The 23989-nt window shown below is 39.7% G+C and overlaps 2 protein-coding genes across 7 annotated transcripts in view; one reads left to right on the top strand and one right to left on the bottom strand.

Annotated features, from left to right (window-relative positions):
- Window positions 1–13432, bottom strand: part of LYRM7 (LYR motif containing 7) — a 35548-nt gene extending 22116 nt beyond the window's left edge. The window contains exons 1-3 of one of the 6 annotated variants that reach the window (XM_049116031.1): window positions 13095–13432; window positions 3793–3865; window positions 1617–1687 (exon numbers count right to left, since the gene is read on the bottom strand). In XM_049116031.1, coding sequence (XP_048971988.1) covers window positions 1617–1687; window positions 3793–3865; window positions 13095–13136 — 186 coding nt within the window. In that variant the 5' untranslated portion in view covers window positions 13137–13432. The remainder of the gene's footprint in view (window positions 1–1616; window positions 1688–3792; window positions 3866–13094) is intronic. The other 5 variants (XM_049116032.1, XM_025432601.3, XM_025432599.3 and 2 more) reach the window with 5 other exon arrangements.
- A 4587-nt stretch (window positions 13433–18019) lies between these two features.
- On the top strand, window positions 18020–22342 carry HINT1 (histidine triad nucleotide binding protein 1). The gene is made up of 3 exons (XM_025432900.3): window positions 18020–18309; window positions 20300–20404; window positions 22023–22342. The coding sequence occupies exons 1-3, from the start codon at window positions 18199–18201 to the stop codon at window positions 22185–22187; spliced, it is 381 nt and encodes a 126-aa protein (XP_025288685.1). The 5' UTR covers window positions 18020–18198; the 3' UTR covers window positions 22188–22342.
- The last annotated feature ends 1647 nt before the right edge of the window (window positions 22343–23989 follow it).

The following is a 23989-nucleotide window of genomic DNA, read 5'->3' as shown; positions in this document are numbered from 1 at the left end:
AATTTATTTTAAAGGCTATTATATGTTCCTACCCTTTCCCAACTACTTATCTGTGTGAGCCTCAATTTTCTTCATGTATTGCAAACATTGCACCAGATTGAATAAGGAACTATGTAATGAACTTATTATGTTTAGACAACAAATACGTATTTCAAAAACTTGGTTTAATTTCTACTACAGTAAATATGGAAAGACATACCACATGAACTACACTTTTTGGGGTCTTCAACTTTAAGAAGGTCTGGAGACCAAACAGTTTGAGAACTGCTGGTGAAAAAGATGCCTAAGATTCTTTTTAGTGTCAAGATTTCATGAACCCTACAATACACAACAATGTAATTATCTAAAACCTACTAAATATTTAATCTATGCAGAATTATAAAACATACAAAATACACATTTGTATATAACAAATACCTCATTTCTAGACTGCTTAAGGTTAAATTAGTGCTTTACAAGTAAAAGGAATTTAGAAGACTGTAGTTCATTTCCCAGTTTAGTTGATACAAAGACATGTCAATTAAAAAATTTGTTATGATTTCAAAATTTTAAAAAAATTACCATAGTTATTAATCAGCCTACTGAGTAGCAAATTATACAAACTTTTGTATACGTCTTTTAATTTCTCTTCAAGTTATGACTTGATTATGATGTCTCTTAACTTTTCCTGTGAATAAAAATTACACCACCCGTTTGCCTTATCAAATGGTTATACAAAATCTTTCCCTTTCATTCTTTTATCACTTAGGCTATCTCATTTTGACTCATTAAATTATTACAGATATTTACTATTCTAAAAATTGCATTTTTCTCTTCTAAAAAATAAATGCATTTTTATCAAAAGTAATTTTAACATGTAGAAATTTTATTAAACATGGAATATTTTCTCTAATTTGTACTTTCCTCTTTATGAAACCAATTCTTGGAATTATAAAGGCTACTACAAATAATTTTCCATTTTTTGTTTTCTTTCTAAGGGTCCTTTCCCTACATTTACACAAAGCTAGATAAAGGAACACTTAGGAAGCTCAAAACAGAGACAATGTATATGTATATGCAGTATGATTTTATACAAAAAAGGAATCATTATTCATTATTTTAAAAGAACATGTATTAGGAGTATTAGGAAGTTCATATATTAGTGTCAGTAGACAGATTGTCTTCAACTAGAGCAAGTGACCAAAAGCCAAAGCAAGCATAGCTCATAAATTGTGGCAGATTAACTTTTATTGTCAAGATAGGAATTAAAATAAAGTCTGTATAGTTGAGCTAAATGAATAGAAATTCCTTCTGTAGTTCTAATACTTATTCTCCTTAGTTTTAGTCACCTGCCGTAAAGACAGAAATTTTGTGGGTTTCTGGGTTGGTTCAGCTGCTCTTCCTTTGACCACAGCTACATTCATGTTCTTTTCAACCGGCAACTTGCTGTCTTAGAGCAAATGACCCTAAAGAGGTGAGCCATACCAAACAAGTGAAGGTTATCTTATAGTAGTGATGCCTTCAACTATCAAGTAGTAATTTTTATGTCATATAACCCCTCTATTTTCATCATTTCCTCTTAGTGGCTAAGAAAATTATAAGGGCTTTGTAATAATTGAAAGACTCAATTACTATACCTCTTCTATTTTCTTGGGAGAAGTTTCACTTTTATTACTTTTGAATTCTTCATTTATCTTTATTCTGGCTGCTAGAGAAAGAAAAAAATATATAATTATTTCTTTTCTAATTCATAATTCCTATCCCAAGAATGTATATGTTACTTGTTATAAATGACTACTTCTCTAGTAGTCGAAATAGTTTTGCCCCATGTGAAACTAATTCTAAAAAATTAGGTATTTATTTAAAAAGTGTCCTGGAAGCCTTTGACAGGCTGGCAAATTTGTAATTAAACCTAATGTATTCTAATACTTTTGTTTCCTGCTTTTTACTTCCAAGTTCATTTGTATACTTATAGCTATCAGATTCCAATGAATAATTTTCAATGCTTTCTTTCCATGAATCTAAAAATTTAAATTAAATGCCTTAAGATGGCAAAACTCAATACATACAAGCATGTTAAATTTCACACACACACACACACAAATAAAATAAAGACACAGTAGCAAAATATATATATAAGTGGTTTGGGTGGCACGTAAAGTGAATGATAAATAAACCTTTTGTTCCTGTATACCACTGACACTTTAACATCATTATAGCATAATATAGTCTAATCTGAAACTCTTATTGTTGCTGTGAGCATATAATGGAACAACCCATGTAAAGTGCATGGTAATTATGCAATGTTAGTAGTTCTCATATCATTTAATAACACTTAAAATGCTGTTGATGGAGAAGAGCCAGAAAACCTTCCTTCTATGCTTTATATATTTCAGTATAAGGTGGTGAAGATTGGGATTTGGAGTCAAACTGCTTAGGCTAATTCCCAGGTCTACCTCTTACTACTAAGATGTGGGACAAATCCTTTCACATTTTGTCAGTTTTTTCCCATTGGAAAAAAAAACAGAAATTATAACAGTAACTACCTCACATGGATCTATGAAGATTTAAATGGGGCGGTCCCCGCCGGGGACGAAGAAGGGCGGCGGGGAAAAAAAAAAAAAAAAAGATTTAAATGAATTTGGTAAAGTATATATAACATGAAATATATACTTTAATGTTCAAGAAATTATTCTTGGTGAATTACAAAAACTTGAATTCCTGATGGGGATACTACCTAGGTGTATCCTAGGTGCCCTCTTAAAGAGCTGCAGAAATCTATGTAGTATTGCACATGACCAACACAGAACCTAAGCTTTAGAGCTATGACTTCCAGATATAATAGAAGCCACTTAAAACGTGAAATAATAAGTCTGTAATCATTTGGAATACATTCTCTTTCATAGCTGCTATCACTTCTAGAATGATATAATATGAAGTATCTGGTCCTAGAGAGTGTGAAAATGTGATTATATAATAGAGAAATAAGTTTAATGACTTGACAAGCAATGGAGCATGCTGAAATTCTGATGTTTCCTGATTCTTTATGAAAACTTGATCTTTGAAAATTTTTCTTTAAGTATATACTCCTCAAACTAGTGTAATGTAAAGTAATCTTTATACAGCGTAACATTACAGGAGAGATGTGAAGATCATTCTCTAAGATGGGTCTTTAAAAAAAAAAGATGTTATTTATTTATTCATGAGAGACACAGAGAGACACAGGCAGAGGGAGAAGCAGGATCCATGCATGCAAGGAGCCCCATGCGGAATTCGATCCAGGGACCCTGGGATCATGCCCTGAGCCGAAGGCAGACGCTCAACCACTGAGCCATCTAGGTGTCCCTCTAAGATGGATCTTTTTTTTTTTTTTTTAAAGATTTTTTATTTATTTATTCATAGAGACAGAGAGAGAGGCAGAGACATAGGCAGAGGGAGAAGCAGGCGCCATGCTGGGAGCCCGACGTGGGACTCGATCCAGGGTCTCCGGATCACGCCCTAGGCTGCAGGCGGCGCTAAACCGCTGCGCCACCGGGCTGCCCCTCTAAGATGGATCTTGATCATACAAGTTCTCTTGGATATATCAGTAGCCATGTGAAGAACTGACTTACTCCAAAGTGGCAAAAAATGAACCTACCTTTTTAATTTTTTTTAAAGATTTGGTTTATTTATTCATGAGAGACACAGGCAGAGGGAGAAGCAGGCTCCATACAGAAGGCCGACATGGGACCTGATCCCTGGACCCCAGGATCACGCTCTGGACCGAAGGCAGGTGCTAAGACGCTGAGCCACCCAGGGATTCCCTAAACCTACCTTCTAATGCTCTGGTATCATTTTTAAAAACCTGTTGTCTGGTCCTGTGTAATGTTTTAAAGAGCTGTAAAACCTGTAAAAAAAAAAAAATCAGAATTCAGACCTTAAAAAAGATTTATATTTTATGTAATTACAAGGATTACAAAGTGTTTCTCTTCTGCTACTTAGACTATTTTTCAAAATAGCTGGTGAAAACCAACGTTTGCCAAAACAACTTTCCATTCGTTATTTACTTTTAGATTGTAAAAAATTAGCTTTATTTACAAAAATAATACCAAATTCTTTGAAAAAGAAAAACAACAAAGGATGGTTAAAAAAACGTTAATAATCTCTCTGCCAAAATCAGACTGCTATAGTAACAAACTTTGTCCGGTATGTATTTGTTCTCACTTTTCTTAACATACTGAGGCCTTTCATCTGCTCTTAAAGTTTACACACAGATACACAAACTCATGAACTTATTATATCTTACGAGAGCCCAGAAGGAAGATGTTTCAGATAATTTAGTAAAATGCAATTGTGATTTCCCAAAGAGAAGTGGAATGCTGATACTTCAGAATATACTAAGACCGTTAAAAAAATAGAAGAGCCTGACATTTTGGTAGAAGACAGATTGTGTAGAGGCTTTGGTGTTAGGCCAAGCCTACCTCATACTTATCAGGTTTAAAAACGTACTCAATATTGTTCCCTCAATATTGCTTTTTCTCCTGTCTTCTCAATTGTAGAGAATAGAAGACACTGAGTTTTTCAAGTTGGAAATCTCTAGGCAATTCTTTAAATCTACATTACTCTTTGTGTAGAAATTTTAGGAATGCTTGTTTTTGATATTCTCCATCCCTGAAAATTATTTAAGTTCAGACCCTCCCATCTCCTGTTTAGACTACTTAACACAGATTTGTCACTCTGCCACTATTCCCTCCTTTCCTTCAATCCATTCACTAGATAAAATAGCTAATATTTATTTACTAAGTATACCCTGTGTGCTAGGCAGTTTTAGGTATTTACATATATTAGAAAATCTGTAACATGAAAGGCAGACATCAAAACAGAAACAGGAAACATGGAGCAAAAAACATAAAAACAAAAATCAAACCACAATGAACTTCCTCAGAAACATAAGTAACTGCAAAGATGTAATAATAACAAAAAGAAATCATAGCAAATTAAAAAAGGAAAGTTCAGAAAACGCCCCAAAGCTCTCAGACATCAAATGAATGATAGCAAATATTAAGGTGAGAAAAAACAGCCAAGAAATAGAATAAAAACACAGAAATTGAGGGGAGAAATGAAAATTAAGAGAGTAGTCTAGATGGACCAACAGTGGGATGCCTGGGTAGCTCAGCGGTTGAGCATCTGCCTTTGGCTCAGGGAGTGATCTTGGGGCCCAGGGATCGAGTCCCACATCAGGCTCTGCACAGAGAACCTGCCTCTCCCTCTGCCTATGTCTCTCTGCATCTCTCATGAATAAATAAGTATCTTAAAAAAAAAAAAAAAGATGGACCAACAGTTACATTAATAGGGTTTATAACAAGAACAGTGGGGGGCCTGGGTGGCTTGGTTAAGCATCCATCTCTTCATTTCAGCTCAGGTCATGATCCCAGCATTCTGGGAAGGAGCTCCTGAGTTGGGATCTGCATTCAGCACGGAGTTTGCTTAAAATTCCCTCTCTCTCAAATAAACAGATCTTAAAAACAAAAAATAAAAAACAAAAACAAGGGATCCCTGGGTGGCGTAGCGGTTTGGCGCCTGCCTTTGGCCCAGGGCGTGATCCTGGAGACCCGGGATCGAATCCCACATCGGGCTCCCGGTGCATGGAGCCTGCTTCTCCCTCTGCCTGTGTCTCTGCCTCTCTCTTTCTCTCTGTGTGACTATCATAAAAAAACAAAAAAAAAAAACCAAAAAAAAAAAACAAAAACAAAAACAAAAAAACAGAGAAAGAAGACAAAAGAAATTAAAAGGAGAAAAATGTCACCAAGTAAGGTGCAAAAGTTACTTGATTGAAAAAACTCCAAGTGCCAAATCAAAACTTGTACTATAGTACATCATGATAAAAATTCGGCACAATGCTAATAAAAAGAAAAATTTCGAAGATAAAAAAAAAAGTTCACATACAAAGGACAGAAAATCAGAACATCTAACTTCTAAATAGCATCACTGTGAGAAGACAATAGTCTAATTTCTTCAAGTTTTAAAAAAATACCCAGCTTAGAATACCGTATATAGCCAAATTATCACTTAATGCAGCAGGAAACAGACATTTTTTTAAAATGTGGAGTGTCTTACCTGCCATACATCCTTTCTTGTAAAGCTATAGAATAATGTGCTCCACAAGGGGATGAACTGGTGAGACAGGTGATCCAACACAGAGATGGTGAAGGACAAATACATGTCAGCATTTGTGCAGCCAGCCTAGAAGGCAACTAGTCTGGACTACAGAAAAAGGTTGAACTGCTCCAGAAAAGATGTTCCCAGGAAAAAAAATCAAACTGACACTGATTTTGGGAACAGATAAGTAGGAAACCAACCAATGTTAATAAAATCAAGGCTATTAATTTCAAGAGAAACAGAATTAGAAAAGAAAGGCAATGTAATCATATATTAGAGGACTCAGAGGTGGACAATTTAATACAACCATAACAAAAAAAAAGAAAAAGAAAAAGTGATTCACCAAGATTTGTGTAATGAAAGGACTAAGACATAAGGGGGGAGCTTAGTCATCAACTTTCCTTTTTTATTTTATTTATTTATTTTTATTTTTTAGAGATTTTATTTATTCATGAGAGACACACACACACAGAGGCAAAGACATAGGCAGAGGGAGAAGCAGGCTCCATGAAGGAAGCCCGACATGGGGCTCAATCCTGGGTCTCTAGGATCACACCCTGGGCTGAAGGCGGCGCTAAACTGCTGAGCCACCAGGGCTGCCCAACTTTTCTTGTTAAAAGTCAGTAAATAGCACCTCCAAAGAGAAAAAATTTAATGAATAGCAGTTTAAATATGTTCTTTAGAAACATGGAGGCAAATATGAGAATAGCTAAAAGACTTAAAAGCACTTTTCTCTGGGGAGCCAGAATTGGGAGTATTAGAAGGAAGTACACACCTGTTAGTTTCTATAGTAACACTATTTGATTTCTTAAACCTTACACATTTATCAACTTTATAAAAACTAAAAAAACTTACTTTAGAAAGAGAAAGGGAAAAGACATTACCAAAAAAGAGATTACACAAGCCTTGACTGGAAGAAAATATTTGCGAACCATATATCTGGTAAGGGGCTATTATCTGGAACATTTAAAGAACTTTTACAATCAGTAACTAAAACATAGACAAAGGATTTCAAAAGACATTTCTCTAAAGATAAACAAATGGTCATCAAGGCCATGAAAAGATGTGTAATATGATTTGGTATCTGGGAAATACAAATTAAATCTCAGTGAAGTACACTTAGGCCCAGCAAAATGGCTGTAATGAAAAAGAAAATCAGGAACGAGTATTGGGAAGAATGTGGAAAACCTGGAACTCTTTTGTTATTATCTGATCTAGCAATTCCATACTTAGGTATATACCCAAGAGAAATGAAAACATGTTTACTCAAAAACCTATACATGAATCATCATAGTAGCATTATTCACAAGAGTCAAAAAGTAGAAACAACTCAATTCTATCAATTCATGAACAAATAGATAAAATGTGGTATATCCATACTGTTACCACTTGAACTGTGTTCCCAAAAAGGTCATGTTGTAGTCCTAATTCCTAGTACCTGTAAAATGTGACTTTATTTGGAAAAAGGGTCTCTGCAGATGAATTAGGTTAAGATGAGATCATTAAAATGGGCTCTAATACAATATAAGTAGTATTTTTTTTTAAAGATTTTATTTATTTATTCATGAGAGACACAGAGAGAGAGGCAGAGAGACATAGGCAGAGGGAGAAGCAGGCTCCATGCGGGGAGCCCAATGTGAGACTCAATCCCAGACCCCGGGATCACGCCGAGTCGAAGGCAGATGCTCAACCGCTGAGACATCCATGTGTCCCTATAACTAGTATTCTTAAAAGAAGAAGCAAATGCCATGAGAACACAGACACACACAGACGGCCATGTGAAGACAAAGGGAGGGCTCAGAGTGATGCAAGAATAAGCCAGCAAGCCAATGAGCCGATGGACACCAAGGATTGACCGCCATTATCAGAAGCTGAGAAGAAGCAGGGATTCTACCAAGTTTCAGAGGAAACATGGCTCTGCTGGCACCTTCATTTCAGACTTCCAGCCTCCAGTACTGTGCAGACAATAGCTTTCTGTTGCTTTAAGCCATCTAGTTTGTGGTATTTTGTTAGAACAGCCATAGGAAACTAATACAGATTTTGGTACTGGGAAGCAGGGTACTGCTAATGAGTACCTAAAAATATCAGAAGTGGCTTTGGAATTGAGATGTGTAGAGACTGAAAGAATTCTGAGGTGTCTGACAGTAAAAGACAAGACTGCCTTGAAGATTGTTTGTGGAAATATGGACTTTAAATGTCCACAGAAATCCAGGCAGTTTAATATTACAAGTTAGAAGACAAATTGCATGGGATTAAGAGTGGAGAGTTAAATAAATCTAATCATTTTACAAGTTTAGGGAAAAAAGAAAGTAATTTCATTAACACAACAGACAGCATCCCTAATTTAAGAACTAGTATACACAAAAATAAATTCAAAATGGATTAATGGGGCAGCCCCAGTGGCACAGCAGTTTAGCGCCACCTGCAGCCCAGGGCGTGATCCTGGAGACCCTGGATCAAGGGTGCTTCTCCCTCTGCCTTTGTCTCTACCTCTCTCTCTCTCTCTCTGTGTCTCTATGAATAAATAAATAAAATCTTTTAAAAAAAATGGATTAAGGACCTTAATATGAAACATGAAACCATAAAAATCCTAGAGAACATAGGCAGTAACCTCTTTGATATTGGCTGTAGCAACTTCTTTCTAGATATGCTTCCTGAGGCAAGAGAAACAAAAATAAACCACTGGGAATACATCACAATAAAAAGCTTCTGTGCAGTGAAGGAAATAATAAAACTAAAAGGCAGCCACAGAATGGGAAAAGATATCTGCAAATGACATATCTGATAAAGGGTTAGTATCTAAAACAAAGAACTTGTAATACTTAATACCCAAAAAATGAATAATCCAGTTAAAAAAGAAGACATGAATAGACATCTTTCCAAACAAGACATACAGATGGCCAACAGACACATGAAAAGATGCTCAACGTCACTCATCAGGGAAATACAAATCAAAACTACAATGATTTGGGATCCCTGGGTGGCGCAGCGGTTTGGCGCCTGCCTTTGGCCCAGGGCGCGATCCTGGAGATCCGGGATCGAATCCCACATCGGGATCCCGGTGCATGGAGCCTGCTTCTCTCTCTGCCTCTCTCTTTCTCTCTCTCTGTGTGACAATCATAAATAAATAAAAATTAAAAAAAAAAAACTACAATGAGTTATCACCTCACACCTATGAGAATGCCTAAAATCAACACAAGAAGCAACAGGTGTTGGTGTGGATGTGGAGTACAACTGCACCAATAGGTACTTACCCACAGAATACAAAAATACTAATTCAAAGAGTTATATGCACCTTGATGTTTATAGCAGCATTACTTACAATAGCAAAATTATGGAAATAGCCCCACTGTCCAGGGACTGATGAATGGATAAAGAAGACATGGCATATAAATATACAATGGAATATTACTCAGCCATAAAAAAGAATGAAAATTTTCCATTTGCAATGTTGTGGATGGAGCTAGAAGGTATTATGTTAAGTGAAATAAGTCAGAGAAAGACAAATATGATGTGATTTCACTCATATGTGGGATTAAAGAAACAAAACAAATGAGTAAAGGGGAAATAAAGGAAGAGAGGCAAACCAAGAAACATACTCTTAACTATAGAGAACAAACAGATGGTTATCTGAGGGGGGATGGATTAAATAGGTGGTGGGGAATAAGGAGTGCACTTGCTGTGATTAGAACCAAGTGTGGTGACCCTGAACTTTATGGGCAACTAATATTCGATAAAGGAGGAAAGACTATCCATTGGAAGAAAGACAGTCTCTTCAATAAATGGTGCTGGGAAAATTGGACATCCACATGCAGAAGAATGAAACTAGACCACTCTCTTTCACCATACACAAAGATAAACTCAAAATGGATGAAAGATCTAAATGTGAGACAAGATTCCATCAAAATCCTACAGAAGAACACAGGCAACACCCTTTTTGAACTCGGCCATAGTAACTTCTTGCAAGATACATCCACGAAGGCAAAAGAAACAAAAGCAAAAATGAACTATTGGGACTTCATCAAGATAAGAAGCTTTTGCACAGCAAAGGATACAGTCAACAAAACTCAAAGACAACCTACAGAATGGGAGAAGATATTTGCAAATGACATATCAGATAAAGGGCTAGTTTCCAAGATCTATAAAGAACTTATTAAACTCAACACCAAAGAAACAAACAATCCAATCATGAAATGGGCAAAAGACATGAACAGAAATCTCACAGAGGAAGACATAGACATGGCCAACATGCATATGAGAAAATGCTCTGCATCACTTGCCATCAGGGAAATACAAATGAAAACTACAATGAGATACCACCTCACACCAGTGAGAATGGGGAAAATTAACAAGGCAGGAAACAACAAATGTTGGAGAGGATGCGGAGAAAAGGGAACCCTCTTACACTGTTGGTGGGAATGTGAACTGGTGCAGCCACTCTGGAAAACTGTGTGGAGGTTCCTCAAAGAGTTAAAAATATACCTGCCCTACGACCCAGCAATTGCACTGTTGGGGATTTACCCCAAAGATACAAATGCAATGAAACGCCGGGACACCTGCACCCCGATGTTTCTAGCAGCAATGGCCACGATAGCCAAACTGTGGAAGGAGACTCGGTGTCCAACGAAAGATGAATGGATAAAGAAGATGTGGTTTATGTATACAATGGAATATTACTCAGCTATTAGAAATGACAAATACCCACCATTTGCTTCAACGTGGATGGAACTGGAGGGTATTATGCTGAGTGAAGTAAGTCAGTCAGAGAAGGACAAACATTATATGTTCTCATTCATTTGGGGAATATAAATAATAGTGAAAGGGAAAATAAGGGAAGGGAGAAGAAATGTGTGGGAAATATCAGAAAGGGAGACAGAACATAAAGACTGCTAACTCTGGGAAACGAACTAGGGGTGGTAGAAGGGGAGGAGGGCGGGGGGTGGGAGTGAATGGGTGACGGGCACTGGGTGTTATTCTGTATGTTAGTAAATTGAACACCAATAAAAAAATAAATTAAAAAAAAAAAAAAAAAAAAAAAAAAAAAAAAAAAAAGAACCAAGTGTGGTGTGGAAGTGTTGAATTATGATATTGTGACCTGAAACTAAAATTACTCTGTAGGTTAACTAACTGGCATTTAGATAAAAACTTAAAATAACAGAACTAGTATAAGAAAAAGAAAATGTCCTCGGTACTGTCTTGGAACTATTAAGAGCTAATGTTACCTTGGAGTCAATAAATTTTTATTAAAATGCAAAAAACAAGGTCACAGATTATCTTCTCTCCCTCATTTACTTATACTAACTGGATAATTTAGGTAGTGTAAATGGCACGTGGATTCTCTACAGATCAGTTGGAACAAGATATTGTTACTTACTGTAAACTTGGACAAGTTACTCAGCTTTTTTGTCTACATTTTCTTACATAATGTGTTAATATTAAAGATGTATGGGGTAATTTCTGAACTAGGTTTCAATTTAGTTATTACCTACCTATCTCTTCTAAGTCTAGGTTATATGCCCTTCCTGAGTACATCCACAGCACTGAGCACTTACTATACTGTATGGGAATCAAATGTTTACTTGCTGTAGTCCCATACTTCCTCAAAGGCTATGTATTCTTTACACTTACCGTAAGTTATCTTCTATATGTGGTAGACCTCCTCAAAAGGGTTTTTGGAATGAATCTTACTTATTTTGTATTCAGGTTTTCCAAGCAATTTCCCACTTCAAGGACTTTCCATTTACTACTTCCTCTTTCTGAATTACTCTTTCCTCTCTTCTTCTGGCTAATTTCTAACCAAATTTCAGTCCTCAACTTACCTTTTAATTCTAGGAGAGCCTTTTTTTCTTCTTTAGAGTAGGCTCCCTGATGGAGCCTAACCACAGGGCTCCAACTCAGATCCTGAGATGAAGACCTGAGCTAAGATCAAGAGTAGGATGCTAGGATGCTCAACTGAGCAGGCACCCCAAGATTTTTTTTTTTTGCATCCCTCTGGAGAGGTTAAACCCCAGTTATAAGCTCACAAAATACATCATATTTCAATTCAAAATCTCCCTACCTGCTAAATTTCTTGATGAAGGCAAAAGTGGTCTGTTTACCGTTGCATCCACTATGCCTAGACAGTGTAGGCTAAATGCTGGCTGGAAGGTATTATTGGCAGCTATTATGGATAGTCAATAAATTATCTGAATAACTCTGTACAATTGTTTCTACTGGTGTTCTGACAGATACTAAAATGTACTGAGAACACCAAAGTAGTACAGGAGGCACCGCCTGATGGTTCCTTATTACTGACCAACCATAAGCATTGCTTTTTCCTCACTGTACTGTAACAGGCCTTTCCCCCCTCTTTACCATGCTTATATTGCAGCCAGTGACAGGGACAGGACTCGACTGGCCATGCTGATATTTAAAGTTAGGGACGGTCAGTCTCTGAGAAGTGTGCACCAGCCAGGAACGTGCATCAGTTGGACAAGAGCTGAATCTGAGACCAGGTCCTGAGGAAAGCACCCGATGAGGCCATCACTTCCCAAGGTCATTGCGAGTACTCAGGTCTCGTGTTCATTTTTGGCAAGTGATTCTGCCGCGATTTTCCGGTTATCTGACTAAATTTTTCTCCCATCTGACCTTTCATTCATTAGATGGTTGCAAACGCAGGCTGCCTTTGTCGTCTCGTCCACCTCTCAAGGATGTTAAAAAGGTCCCTCAGACAAACACTCGGTGTGGGGATGAAACAGGTGCAGAGTTTGCATGACGGAGAAACAAACTATTTGCACCCTAGGAGGCGAGGAAGGAAGCACTGGTACCACCCTCCCTCCTTGCACCCGCGCAAACCCTCCACTGCCCTTCGACGGTGGTCACCGGGCTCCTCAGCGGCAACGTTCACATGCTCCGTGGGGGATCCTGATCCCCCATCTGCTGAGATTCCAGACAACCTGTGCAAGGCCGTCCATTTCCCCTCCCTGTCCGCAACGCACCCAAGCCCTCCTGGCCCCCGTCACCTTGGCCGCCTGACCCATGGCTCTCCTCACCGCGGCCGCCACCTCTCCTGCGGTCGAGTCGCCCCGCCTCTCGGCGACCAATCACTGCCCGGCGTGGGCCGTCCAACTTCGAAGCCACGTTCCTGAAGTGACGCAACCAATCACCGCGCAGAATCCCCTTTTTAGCCCCGCCTTCCACGGAGGAACACCGGAGACGAGTATGCTACTGGTAAGACCGCGAGAAGCTGCCAAGCCCAACTACTGGAGAGAGGAGAACGGAAATGACCTGAACGCCATGTTAGTTAGGGGCAGAGCCACTTCCGGTCTGTTCTGACGTGGTCAAGTGGCGGAGGGTGGGTTGAGAGGTAGTGGGTGGCTTTGTCGTCTCTACGTTAATCCTATTGTTTGGGGGTTGGGGTTAACTATTAGAGAACCTTTATGTTAACGTTTCCCAAATGGGATTGTCTCCTTGTGAAAGTGCATAAGAGCCAAGCCGTAACTAGTACAACTGTCGTTAATTGGAATTCTGGCTCCCCAAAGCGCTGTTTGTACATTCTCTCAATTCCCGTTAAAGGTGAGGTAGAGTTACCTGCTCTAGACCTAGGCTAGAGGGGTGCCTGGGTGACTGGGTGAGTTAAGGCTGACAACTCTTGATTTCAGTTTAGGTCGTGAACTCTGGGTGGTGAGATTGAGTCCCCTCCCCCCTCGGACTCCGCGCTCAGCGGGAAGTCTGCTTTTCCCCTTCTTCCTCTCCGCTTTGCTCCTCCTTGCTCAGGTGTTCGCCAGCACACTCTCTCTAAAATAAATAAATCTTAAAACAAAAACAAAACCCATACAGCTGGTAATGGAAGTCTGAGACGCAAATCCGTATGCCTGATCTCAAAAGCCTAGCGTTAACCCTCTACACAAGCTCCCTACTCTGGTTTTGCTGCTCAAGAGGTAGAGAAATGTTATTTAAGTATATTTAACTTAGGACCTGGCAAACTTCAAGAAAAATCTCAACCTTTTCCCCCATCGCATAACCATTGCTTTTTTCCCTACTTAACAGCCTTTCAGATTAATTTCTAGCCTTTCAGATTAATTTCTAGGTAAAACTGACTTTTAAGTTTTACCTAGTAGGAGAGAACGATTTGAAGCAATGGATCTTAAAGACCTTTTTCCTTCTCTGTGGTTTATGTCATTTTAAAGAATATTGCAAGTCATCAAAATAGCAAGATAATAGTTGACTTTTTAAGTTATAATTCATTAGATTTGCTAATGAGTGTTTAGCTTAACCAAGTTTTTTTTTTTTTTTTTTTATTCATGAGAGACACAGCGAGAGAGAGAGAGAGAGAGAGAGAGAGAGAGAGAGAGAGAGAGAGAGACACGAAGAGTGAGGGAGAAGCAGGCTCCTTGGAAGGAGCCGGATGCGGGACCCGGGGATCACGCCCCGGGCCGAAGGCAGGCGCTCGACCGCTGAGCCACCCAGGCCTCCCTAGCTTAACCAAGTTAAACCAAATATACTCTGTACTTTTATATAGGAAACAATAGATGATCTCGTGACATTGCATGATGGTGCCTTCTAATTTTTAAAGAATGATTGAAACATGCTTATTTTCATTTCTAATTTAGAATCCTTGCCCAATTTCCTGAAAATTCATAATTTATTGTTATAATTTCTGGCTAACTAGGGTCCTGTATTCAGTTAACTAAAACCCCTCATCTGCCAATACTTGAAAATATAGTTCCCACAGGGCCAGAATCAGTTCAGTACTGAAGCTTCTCTTAGGTAAACCTGTATGGTTCCTTCAGCTGTTGCATAAACAAGATGACTATTTTGGTTATTCTACGAATATGTCCTGGTTTCTTAACATCTCAAAGCATGAGACCCAGAACTGAACAAGAAATTCCACAATTTGTTCATCCCATAAGTTCATGGAACTATAAGTAGGCAGAATAAAGCCCTCCAAAAGAGGGCTTTCCTGTTTAAATCCCAGGAATTTTTTTAATGTTACCTTCTATGACAAAAGGGACTTTATAGATGTGATTAAATTAAGACTTTTGAGAAGGGAAAGTTATCCTGAATTATCTGGTGGGCCCAACTGTAAGTAATCAAAAGGCTGCTTTTAAGTGGAAGAAGGAAGCAGAGTCAGGGAGAGGTTTAAAGATGCCCTGCTTCTGAAGATGGAGAAAGAGGCCTCAAGCCAAGAAATGCAGGGAGCTTCTAGAAGGTAAGGTAAATGTTCTCCCCTAGAGCCTCTAGAAGAAATGCAGCCCTGCTAACATCATGATTTTAGCCCAGTGTAATTCAGATTTCCAACTTCCAGAATGTTACCTGTTTGTGTCCTCTTCCATCTTGAAAGCCAATAGTAGGGCATCTTCAATCTTTCACCGCCACCTCTGCTTCCATCATCATATCTCCTATCTCTCCCGTGTCCCTCTTTCATTTATGAATGCCCCCATGATTACATTTAGCCTACCTGGACAATCAGGAATCTCATCACTGCAAGATCCTTTAATGACATCTGGAAATCCCCCTTATCATGTAAAGTAACATATTCATAGGCTTCAGAGATTGGAACATGGGCATCCTCTGCCCACCACATGCAGTCTGGTTAACACTGGTCAATAATCTTGAAATGCATGGGCCTGAGATCATGTGAGAACCCTATGCGCCAAGGTAAAGATTTTGGATTTAATTCTGTCATGAAATGCTTAATAAGCAAGACAATGAGATCATGATTTATATTTTACAAAAATCACTTTCTGTGCTGAATGCCAAATTGACTATAGTGGAAGCAGAACCAAGCTGGAAGGCACTCAAAGTACAATGGTTTGGATTAGGGTGGTGTAGTAGAAGAGGTGAAAAGTGACTGGATTCATAATATATATTCCAAGTGTAAAAGAGAGGAGTTAAGGATGATTTCAAGGCTTTTGACGTGAGCTATTTGGTGGATGGTACTATGGTAGACGTAGAATTTGCAGGAGGAGATTTTATCATTTGTTTATTGTACAAAGAGTAAAAATAAATTTGAAGTGCCTGGTAGACATCCATATGGAGGTGATAAGTAGGCAGTAATATATATACCATAGGCCAATCTAGAATTAAGGGGAAAGGTAGGTCAGGAGATGATACATGCTGGAAAATCATTGTTCTGCAAATGATAAAGCCTTAGTGAAAGGTGACCACATTTATTATCCAAACCAGTATATATCTCTTCTTAATTTTGTATTTTTACAATTTAAGTCTTACAGGAAAGTTGCAAGAATAACAGGATTTGCATATACCTCTCACTTAGATTCCCCAAATGTTAATATTTGACTACAATCACTGTATCCTTTTCTCTCTACATATGAACATTTTTTGGTATTTCTTTATTGTTTGAAAGTGAGCTGCAAATGTGATACTCCTATACTCCTAAATACTTCATTATTTTTTATTCCTGCAAAAAAAAACCAAAAAAAAAACCCCACAGCAGTCTCTTATATCAGTGGCACTCAAAGTATGATTCCAGGGCAAGCAGCAAATGTATCAATTGGAAACATGTTAAAAACCTAAACTCTAAGACCCCCACACCAGATTAACTAATTTTGATAATTTTGCTGTGGTTATGTGAGGAAATTAACACAACTTTCAAAACTATCTAATTTATAGGCATTATTTAGAATTTTGCCAATTGTCCCAGTAATGTCTTTGATAGCAACAGTAGCAAATGGGCCACTTTTGAGATTCAAAGGATCCACTATCAATAATTTTTATTAGCAAGGGACAAGACAAGACAAACTGGTAAAGTATTATCATGTTGAGTACTCCTGGAGCTACAGTTAATTTTTCTTAACAAGGGCATGTGGAAATTAAATGTTGGCTAGAGAAGATGGCTAAGAATGGAACCTATTATGAAGTCTGGAACTGGAGGCTTACTGTGAGGTTGAAATAGCAACCAGAGGGATAGGAAACACTACAAACGTGGAGACTTCCAGAAAAGAGGAAATGATCAACATTAGCAAATGATGCTAAGAGGTCTAGTATGATAAGAAATGGAAATGTTCAGGGACGCCTGGGTGGCTCAGCAGTTGAGCCTCTGCCTTCTGCCCAGGGTGTGATCCTGGAATCACAGGATCAAGTCCTGCATTGGGCTTCGTGCATGGAGCCTGCTTCTCCCTCTGCCTGGGTCTCTGCCTCTCTCTGTGGGTGTGTCTCTCATGAATAAATAAATAAAATCTTAAATAAAAAAAAAAAAAAGGAAAGGAAAGAAATGGAAATGTCCACAGAATTTTTTAAGTGGAGGTCCTCAAAAACATTGGCAAGAGCGAAATGGATTTAGAAAGGATGAGAAAGTAGACACAGAATAAAGAAAAGTTTTAAAAAATCATCAAAGATATGAGGGGGTATGTCAAATTAAGGAAGGTGTTATTTCGTTAAGATGGGGCATGTTGCATTATGCTGATTACTTCTGGGGAGAAGTCTTTGTTTTACAGTGGAGGGAGAATTACAAACTACGGATGCCTGAGTCCCGACTCCGGAGTCTGATTTAATTGATCTGGCCAGGTTCAAGAGGATTTTTCAGAAGTCCCCCAAGTGATTTTAACGTGCACCGAAAACAACTGCTCTAGAGAGGAAAAAACAGTGGTGCAAACAGAGCTTACTTCCCGGAGCCAAGCCCTTCTGTAGCCGAGAAGTTAAGTTGTTAGGGTGTCTCAGCACCCATGACCAGCAGCACTTTTTGGATTATCAAATCTTTTCAGTTACAGTACCTAATTTTTCCTACAAGTTCCATAAAGCAAGTGAAGAAGGGCGTATACAATAACTCTACTCCCCAAGACACACTCAAGGAAATTAAAAAAAAAAAAAAGAAAAAAAAAAAGACCTCAGCGCGGCTCCCTAGAGCCCCAGACCAGGAACCTCCCTTCTGCCGAGTCTCGACCGGCTGCTCTGAGAGGCTCCCGCGCGCTCCCTGCACCCGCGGCGCCCGGGCTAGTGCGCACGCGCAGGACCAGTCCGGGCGCCCGAGCAGCGGTCCCCGCGCAGGCTTGGCCGCGCACTCCCGCCCTCCGCCCGCCGCCCCGGCTCCTCCCTCCTCCCGAGCTTCTCCCCGGGGCGGCCGCGCGGGAGGAGGCCGCGATGGCCGATGAGATCGCCAAGGCTCAGGCCGCCCGGCCTGGAGGCGACACGATCTTCGGGAAGATCATCCGCAAGGAAATCCCAGCCAAAATCATTTTTGAGGATGACCAGGTAGACAGCGGGGTCGGGTCGCCTCGCGGGCAGGCTGACAACGGCAGTCGCCCGAGGACACGGGGGTTCTCGCGGACGGAAGGACGGGAAGGGGTCGGGCGGCGCCGCGAAGGGAAGGGAGTCGGCCGCCCCGCACGGCCTCCGCCGCGGGCCCCCAGCCAGCGGGCAGGGCCCTGCCGCCCCGAGGCCGCCTGCCGGCGCGTGCCGGCGCTCCGGTTACGCGTTATCAGCCCGGGGCGCGGGTCAGGCTGCCGGGCGCGTGCGGGGCCGCGCAGGCTCCTCGGCGTGGGTGCCCGCCTGCTCCGCGGCCGCCTGGGACCCCGCCCGGGTCAGGAATCTCACAATCTCGCCCGCGCTCTGCCCGGCGCGGAGAAATCCGAGCGCGCCCTGAGCCGGGCCCAATCTCCGCGATCTCCCGCGCGCAGCCTGCTGGCCTGGGCTTGCCCGGGCGCCCGCGCGCCCCAGGGCGGGGGTCGCCGGGGCCGCCTCGGCGGGGTGGGGAGGCGACCCGCCCCTCCCTCCCCCAACCCGCTCGGGCCGCCGGCTCCCTGGGTCCGCTTCGGGGATTGGTTTTCCTTCGGTCCCGCCTGGTAGCAAAGGCTCCTTTCCTATTTGACAGGAAGCGGTAGTTTTTGTTGACTTCATCGTCGGTGAAATTCCGTGTCAGGCGGGCCAAGTAGATGTGACATCTTGTGTAAAAGACTTCCTGGGCAGTTGTATTTATGGGTTTGGATCTCAGATAAAGCTGGGCATTGGGCAGGAGGTCGGCCCATCCAGACAAGTAATTTTGTAAACTGTCATATTAACTTTAAGAAATATGGAGCATCGGGGAAGCATTCTCTTCGGACTCCCAGTAGCGGTCCTAGATTCAAAACGTTACCTAAGATTTAATTAGATTCTTCTAGGTGGACTTTAGATAGCTCTATTTAATTATTACCAAGTTCTTTTGTTCTAGAAAAATGCGTATTTCTTTTGTAAGTATTTTCACTTGCTTTTTTTTTTTTATTATAAATGATGCCTGAAATAATTGATTTTTTGAGCCACCTGAGACCCAACAGTGCAACTGCATGAAGCAATCTGAATGATACAGCATTTTGTATGGATTACCAAATAGAATTAGTCCTGAGACCTTTGAGCCTGGAAGGTCCTATTATGCAGCTTCCACCTTGAGTAGAGAAGAAGAGATTTAAAAAAATTCATGTGGTTTTATAATTTGTCTAAATGCTACTTCAAAAAAAAAAAAAAAAAGAAAGAAAGAAAGAAAGAAAGAAAACCAAACAGCTTCATTACTTAAATAGTTGAGTAGGGTGGGAAGAAATAGATGTCAGTCAAAATATCAAATACATAATTACAAAGCTGATCATTGTAGTAAAGAAAAAACAGGAAATTGCACAATCAGGACTCCTAACCTAGGGAAAGTGGGGTCGGAAATCAGATTTCTTTCAGAAATTTTATATATGCCGGGAGCTGAGGAATAAATATCAGGTGAAGACAGAAGTTGGGGTTGAGGGGAGAGAAGACCATTGCAGTAGAGGGAATGGCCTTTGAAAAAAAGCCTGGGAGTGTGGAGAGAGATGAAAGATACTGTGATTTGAGCAGAAGAGTTGCATGAGATCAAACTGAAGAGATAGACAAAGGATTATCATGCCTAATTTCTACTTCACTTTTGGATCTCACTTTAAATGTCCCTACCTCAGAGTGGTTGTCTTTGATTCCCTAGTCAAAATTTGGCTTTTTTCTGTGATAATCATTTATTTCAGTCTTTACTCTTCTTTTGTAATGTGTAGGTAGGATCTTAACTTTTTTATACCTTTATTGGTTTAAGGTCAGCCTTTCCATTAAACTAAGTTCCATGAAACTGACCATGGATCACATGTATTGTGTACACTTCTGATTTCCTAGCAGTGCTTCTCATGGGGCTAGTGTGAAAGAATAAATGTAGCCTATAAGATAATATACTAAAACTGGTTTTTCTCCCCTTTTTCTCTAGTGTCTTGCTTTCCATGACATTTCCCCTCAAGCACCAACTCATTTTCTGGTGATACCCAAGAAGCATATATCCCAGATCTCTGTAGCAGAAGATGATGATGAAAGTGTAAGTAAATTTACTAACACAATTGATTTCCTTGCCTTTTTTTTTTTTTTTTTTTTTTTTTTTTTAATTTGGGAGACTGGGCAGCCTGGGTGGCTCAGCGGTTTAACGCCGCCTTTGGTCCAGGGTGTGATCCTGGAGACCGGAATCAAGTCCCACATCTGGCTCCCTGCATGGAGCCTGCTTCTCCCTCTGCCTGTGTCTCTGCCTCTTTCTCTCTCTCTGTGTCTCTCATGAGTAAATAAATAAAATCTTTAAAATAAATCTATAAATAAATTTGGGAGACTAAATTGTGACCTGAAAGTGATGTCACATTTTCATTTTCTTAAGGGTATTATATATATTTTTTAAATTTTATTTATTTATTCATTATAGTCACAGAGAGAGAGAGAGAGAGAGAGGCAGAGACACAGGCAGAGGGAGAAGCAGGCGCCATGCAGGGAGCCCGACGTGGGATTTGATCCCAGGTCTCCAGGATCACGCCTTGGGCCAAAGGCAGGCGCTAAACCGCTGCGCCACCCAGGGATCCCTCTTAAGGATATTATTGAGGGGGGGAAAACACAATCATTTGGAAGTCAGTGCAATGTAGAAAAAGTTTGATTTCTTAAAATTGATATAGTTGACACAAAATTATGTTTTAGGTGTGCAACATAATGGTTTGATATATGTATATTACAAAATGATCACCACAGTCATACATCCATCACCACAAATTCTTTTTTTTTTTTTTTAATTTTATTTATTTATTCATGAGAGACACAGAGAGAGCGAGGCAGAGATACAGGCAGAGGGAGAAGCAGGTTCCATGCAAGGAGCCTGATGTGGGACTCCATCCTGGGTCTCCAGGATCACGCCCTGGGCTGAAGGCAGCACTAAAGCGCAGAGCCACCTGGGCTGCCCCATCACCACAAATTCTTAAACACAATGGTTCCTAACAAGAAATAGTTGGTGAGACCCATTTTTCCTTTTTTTTAAAAGATTATTTATTTGAGAGGAAGAGCGGGAGTACATTTGAGCAGGGGTGGGGCAGAGGGAGAGGGAGAAGCAGGCTCCCCACTGAGCAGGGAGCCCCAGGCTGGGCTTGATTCCAGGACCCTTAGATCATGACCTGAGTCGAAGACGCTTAACCAGCTGAGTCACCTGGGCACCCTTCATTTTTCCTCAGTAAAGAAATAGTACGTCATACAGGGGAGGGTTCAGTGATTCTGTTTAGAGCCTCGTCAACTTGTGATGAGCATGTAGTGAGCACAAGAAATATATCTTTGTTGTAAACCAGTATTTGGGGTTTGTTACCACAGCTTAACCAAATCTAGCCTGATTGATATACTCTCCTGTTAAAGGAAAGGAAGATATATTTAACATTTAAACAACCCACTTGGAAAATGATTTAAAAATTGTTTTAATTGAGCAGATTTATATCTAATTTGTTTATTGGAATTAGTAATGAATAAATAGCTAATCTGTGGGTTTTTAATTATAAATTATGTTGTGTTAGTATTAATGCCCAGTAGGGTACGTTTTAATTTGGTAGTCTTTTAATATATGAACTTGGTAGTATGTTATTTAGTGGCAAGAATTTGTAAATTGCCTATTGCTTAAGAAACTTTTTTTTCTTTTCCAGCTTCTTGGACATTTAATGATTGTTGGCAAGAAATGTGCTGCTGATCTGGGCCTGAAGAAAGGTTATCGAATGGTGGTGAATGAAGGTTCAGATGGGGGACAGTCTGTCTATCATGTTCATCTCCATGTTCTTGGAGGCCGGCAGATGAATTGGCCTCCTGGTTAAGCATGTTTTAGGGATAATTTTCCCTTCTCTAGGCAATGATCAATATTTCTAAGTTCCAGTATGTTAAACAGTATACTTACTTTTGCCTGTGTATGGATAGATTGAGGAAGTAATTTTTAAAACCCATACATAATAAAAGACAATGTTGCATGGTTTATAGTTTCTCTGACTCTTGTATTTGATTTTTTTTAAAAGATTTTATTTATTTATTCATAGACACAGAGAGAGAGGGAGAGAGAGGGCAGAGACACAGGCAGAGGGAGAAGTAGGCTCCATGCAGGGAGCCCGATGTGGGACTCGATCCCGGGTCTCCAGGATCACACCCCAGGCTGCAGGCGGCGCCAAACCACTGCGCCACTGGGGCTGCCCTTGTATTTGATTTATTTAAAAAAAAAAATTGTTGGAACATATGAAGGTAGAGTTCATAATTTGGGAGGTTTTTGGGTTTTTCTTCCCAAAAAGGACACTACACATGTACATTGTTAGAATGGTGTGACTGGTTTCTGAAGGCAAATTACAAGATTTCACCAATTTGGTTTTAGCTTTGAAATAATCCTTTTAGGGTAAAATATTAGTCCAGGAGAAGATTTTCTAATCTAATTCTCTGTTTTCTGAGGAACAAAGGAGTATCTGATGTGATTGATCCAGAAAGTGACAGATTTGGGGCTAGAAGGAATGGTTTTTGTCTAGCTCATGTTTCTCCTACAGTATGGGGATAATTTAGAAGGGATTAAAATAGATTTGTCACAGAATCTTTGATGACCATGTGAAGCCATACATTGGTATTTCTTTTGCTATCTAAACTGTCTGAATATTTATTATAATCATATTACTTAGAATTAACTTTCCAAATTGAAAACTCACTGTTTTGAATGTACATGTGCACACTAGCAAAAATATTTAAGTTGTACATGAATCTGGCTTATGTGGAGTTGGGGAGGGCACCTCATGGTATGAGTTCTCCTTATATAGACTGACCAGCCTTTTTTAGTTGTACCATGCACCTTAGCCTTTCTGAGATGCTGTAGGGCAAGTAGTTTTGTCTTTTGGCTTTCCTTCATGTAGGCACTTAACATTTTCCGAAACTTACTTGATATTTCCTGTCTGCCTTACTTTCCTCTTTGATAATCTTTGTGCTTATGGATTACTTCCATTATTAATCTCTTTATAGACCATTTTAGTAAGGTTTGACACTAATCGAAAACTTTTTTCCCTACATTTTAAATTATGTTATTGATTTTTAAATATCTGGGGCTATCAGGAATATTGGCATTTCAGTCTTAAAATAATTTTTTCCTAATTGTCATTTTTAAACTTTTTTATGGTGTTTAAAATATTTGCATAATGTGTCAAGTTTTAATTTATTTCATATTTTAAAAAGCCTTCCCATCCCAGGAAGATTTTTAAAAATCATTATTTTTTCCTCAAGACTTTAATGGGTTTATGTACTTCTAGGACTTTTTTTTTTTTTAATTAAAGTGAGCTGTAGCCCAAGATGGGACTTGAATTCATGACCCTGAGATCAAGAGTCAGATGCTCTGTTGACTAGGAGCCAACTAGGCACTCTGACTTTTTTTTCAATGAGGGAAGATGTGGGGAGGAGTTTGGGAAGGACTTGTACCATTATAAAGGATGTAATAATGAGAGAACCATTTGTATTATGTTTAAGAGGGTAGAATCTGCTTTTTTTTTTTTTTTTTTTTTTTTTATTTATTATGATAGTCACAGAGAGAGAGAGAGAGAGAGAGAGAGGCAGAGACATAGGCAGAGGGAGAAGCAGGCTCCATGCTCCGGGAGCCCGA

This window comes from Canis lupus, chromosome 11, assembly GCF_003254725.2.
Source record: "Canis lupus dingo isolate Sandy chromosome 11, ASM325472v2, whole genome shotgun sequence".
NCBI lineage: Eukaryota > Metazoa > Chordata > Mammalia > Carnivora > Canidae > Canis > Canis lupus.
Note: the sequence above shows the minus strand (reverse complement) of the source record. Positions and strands in the feature narration are given on the sequence as shown.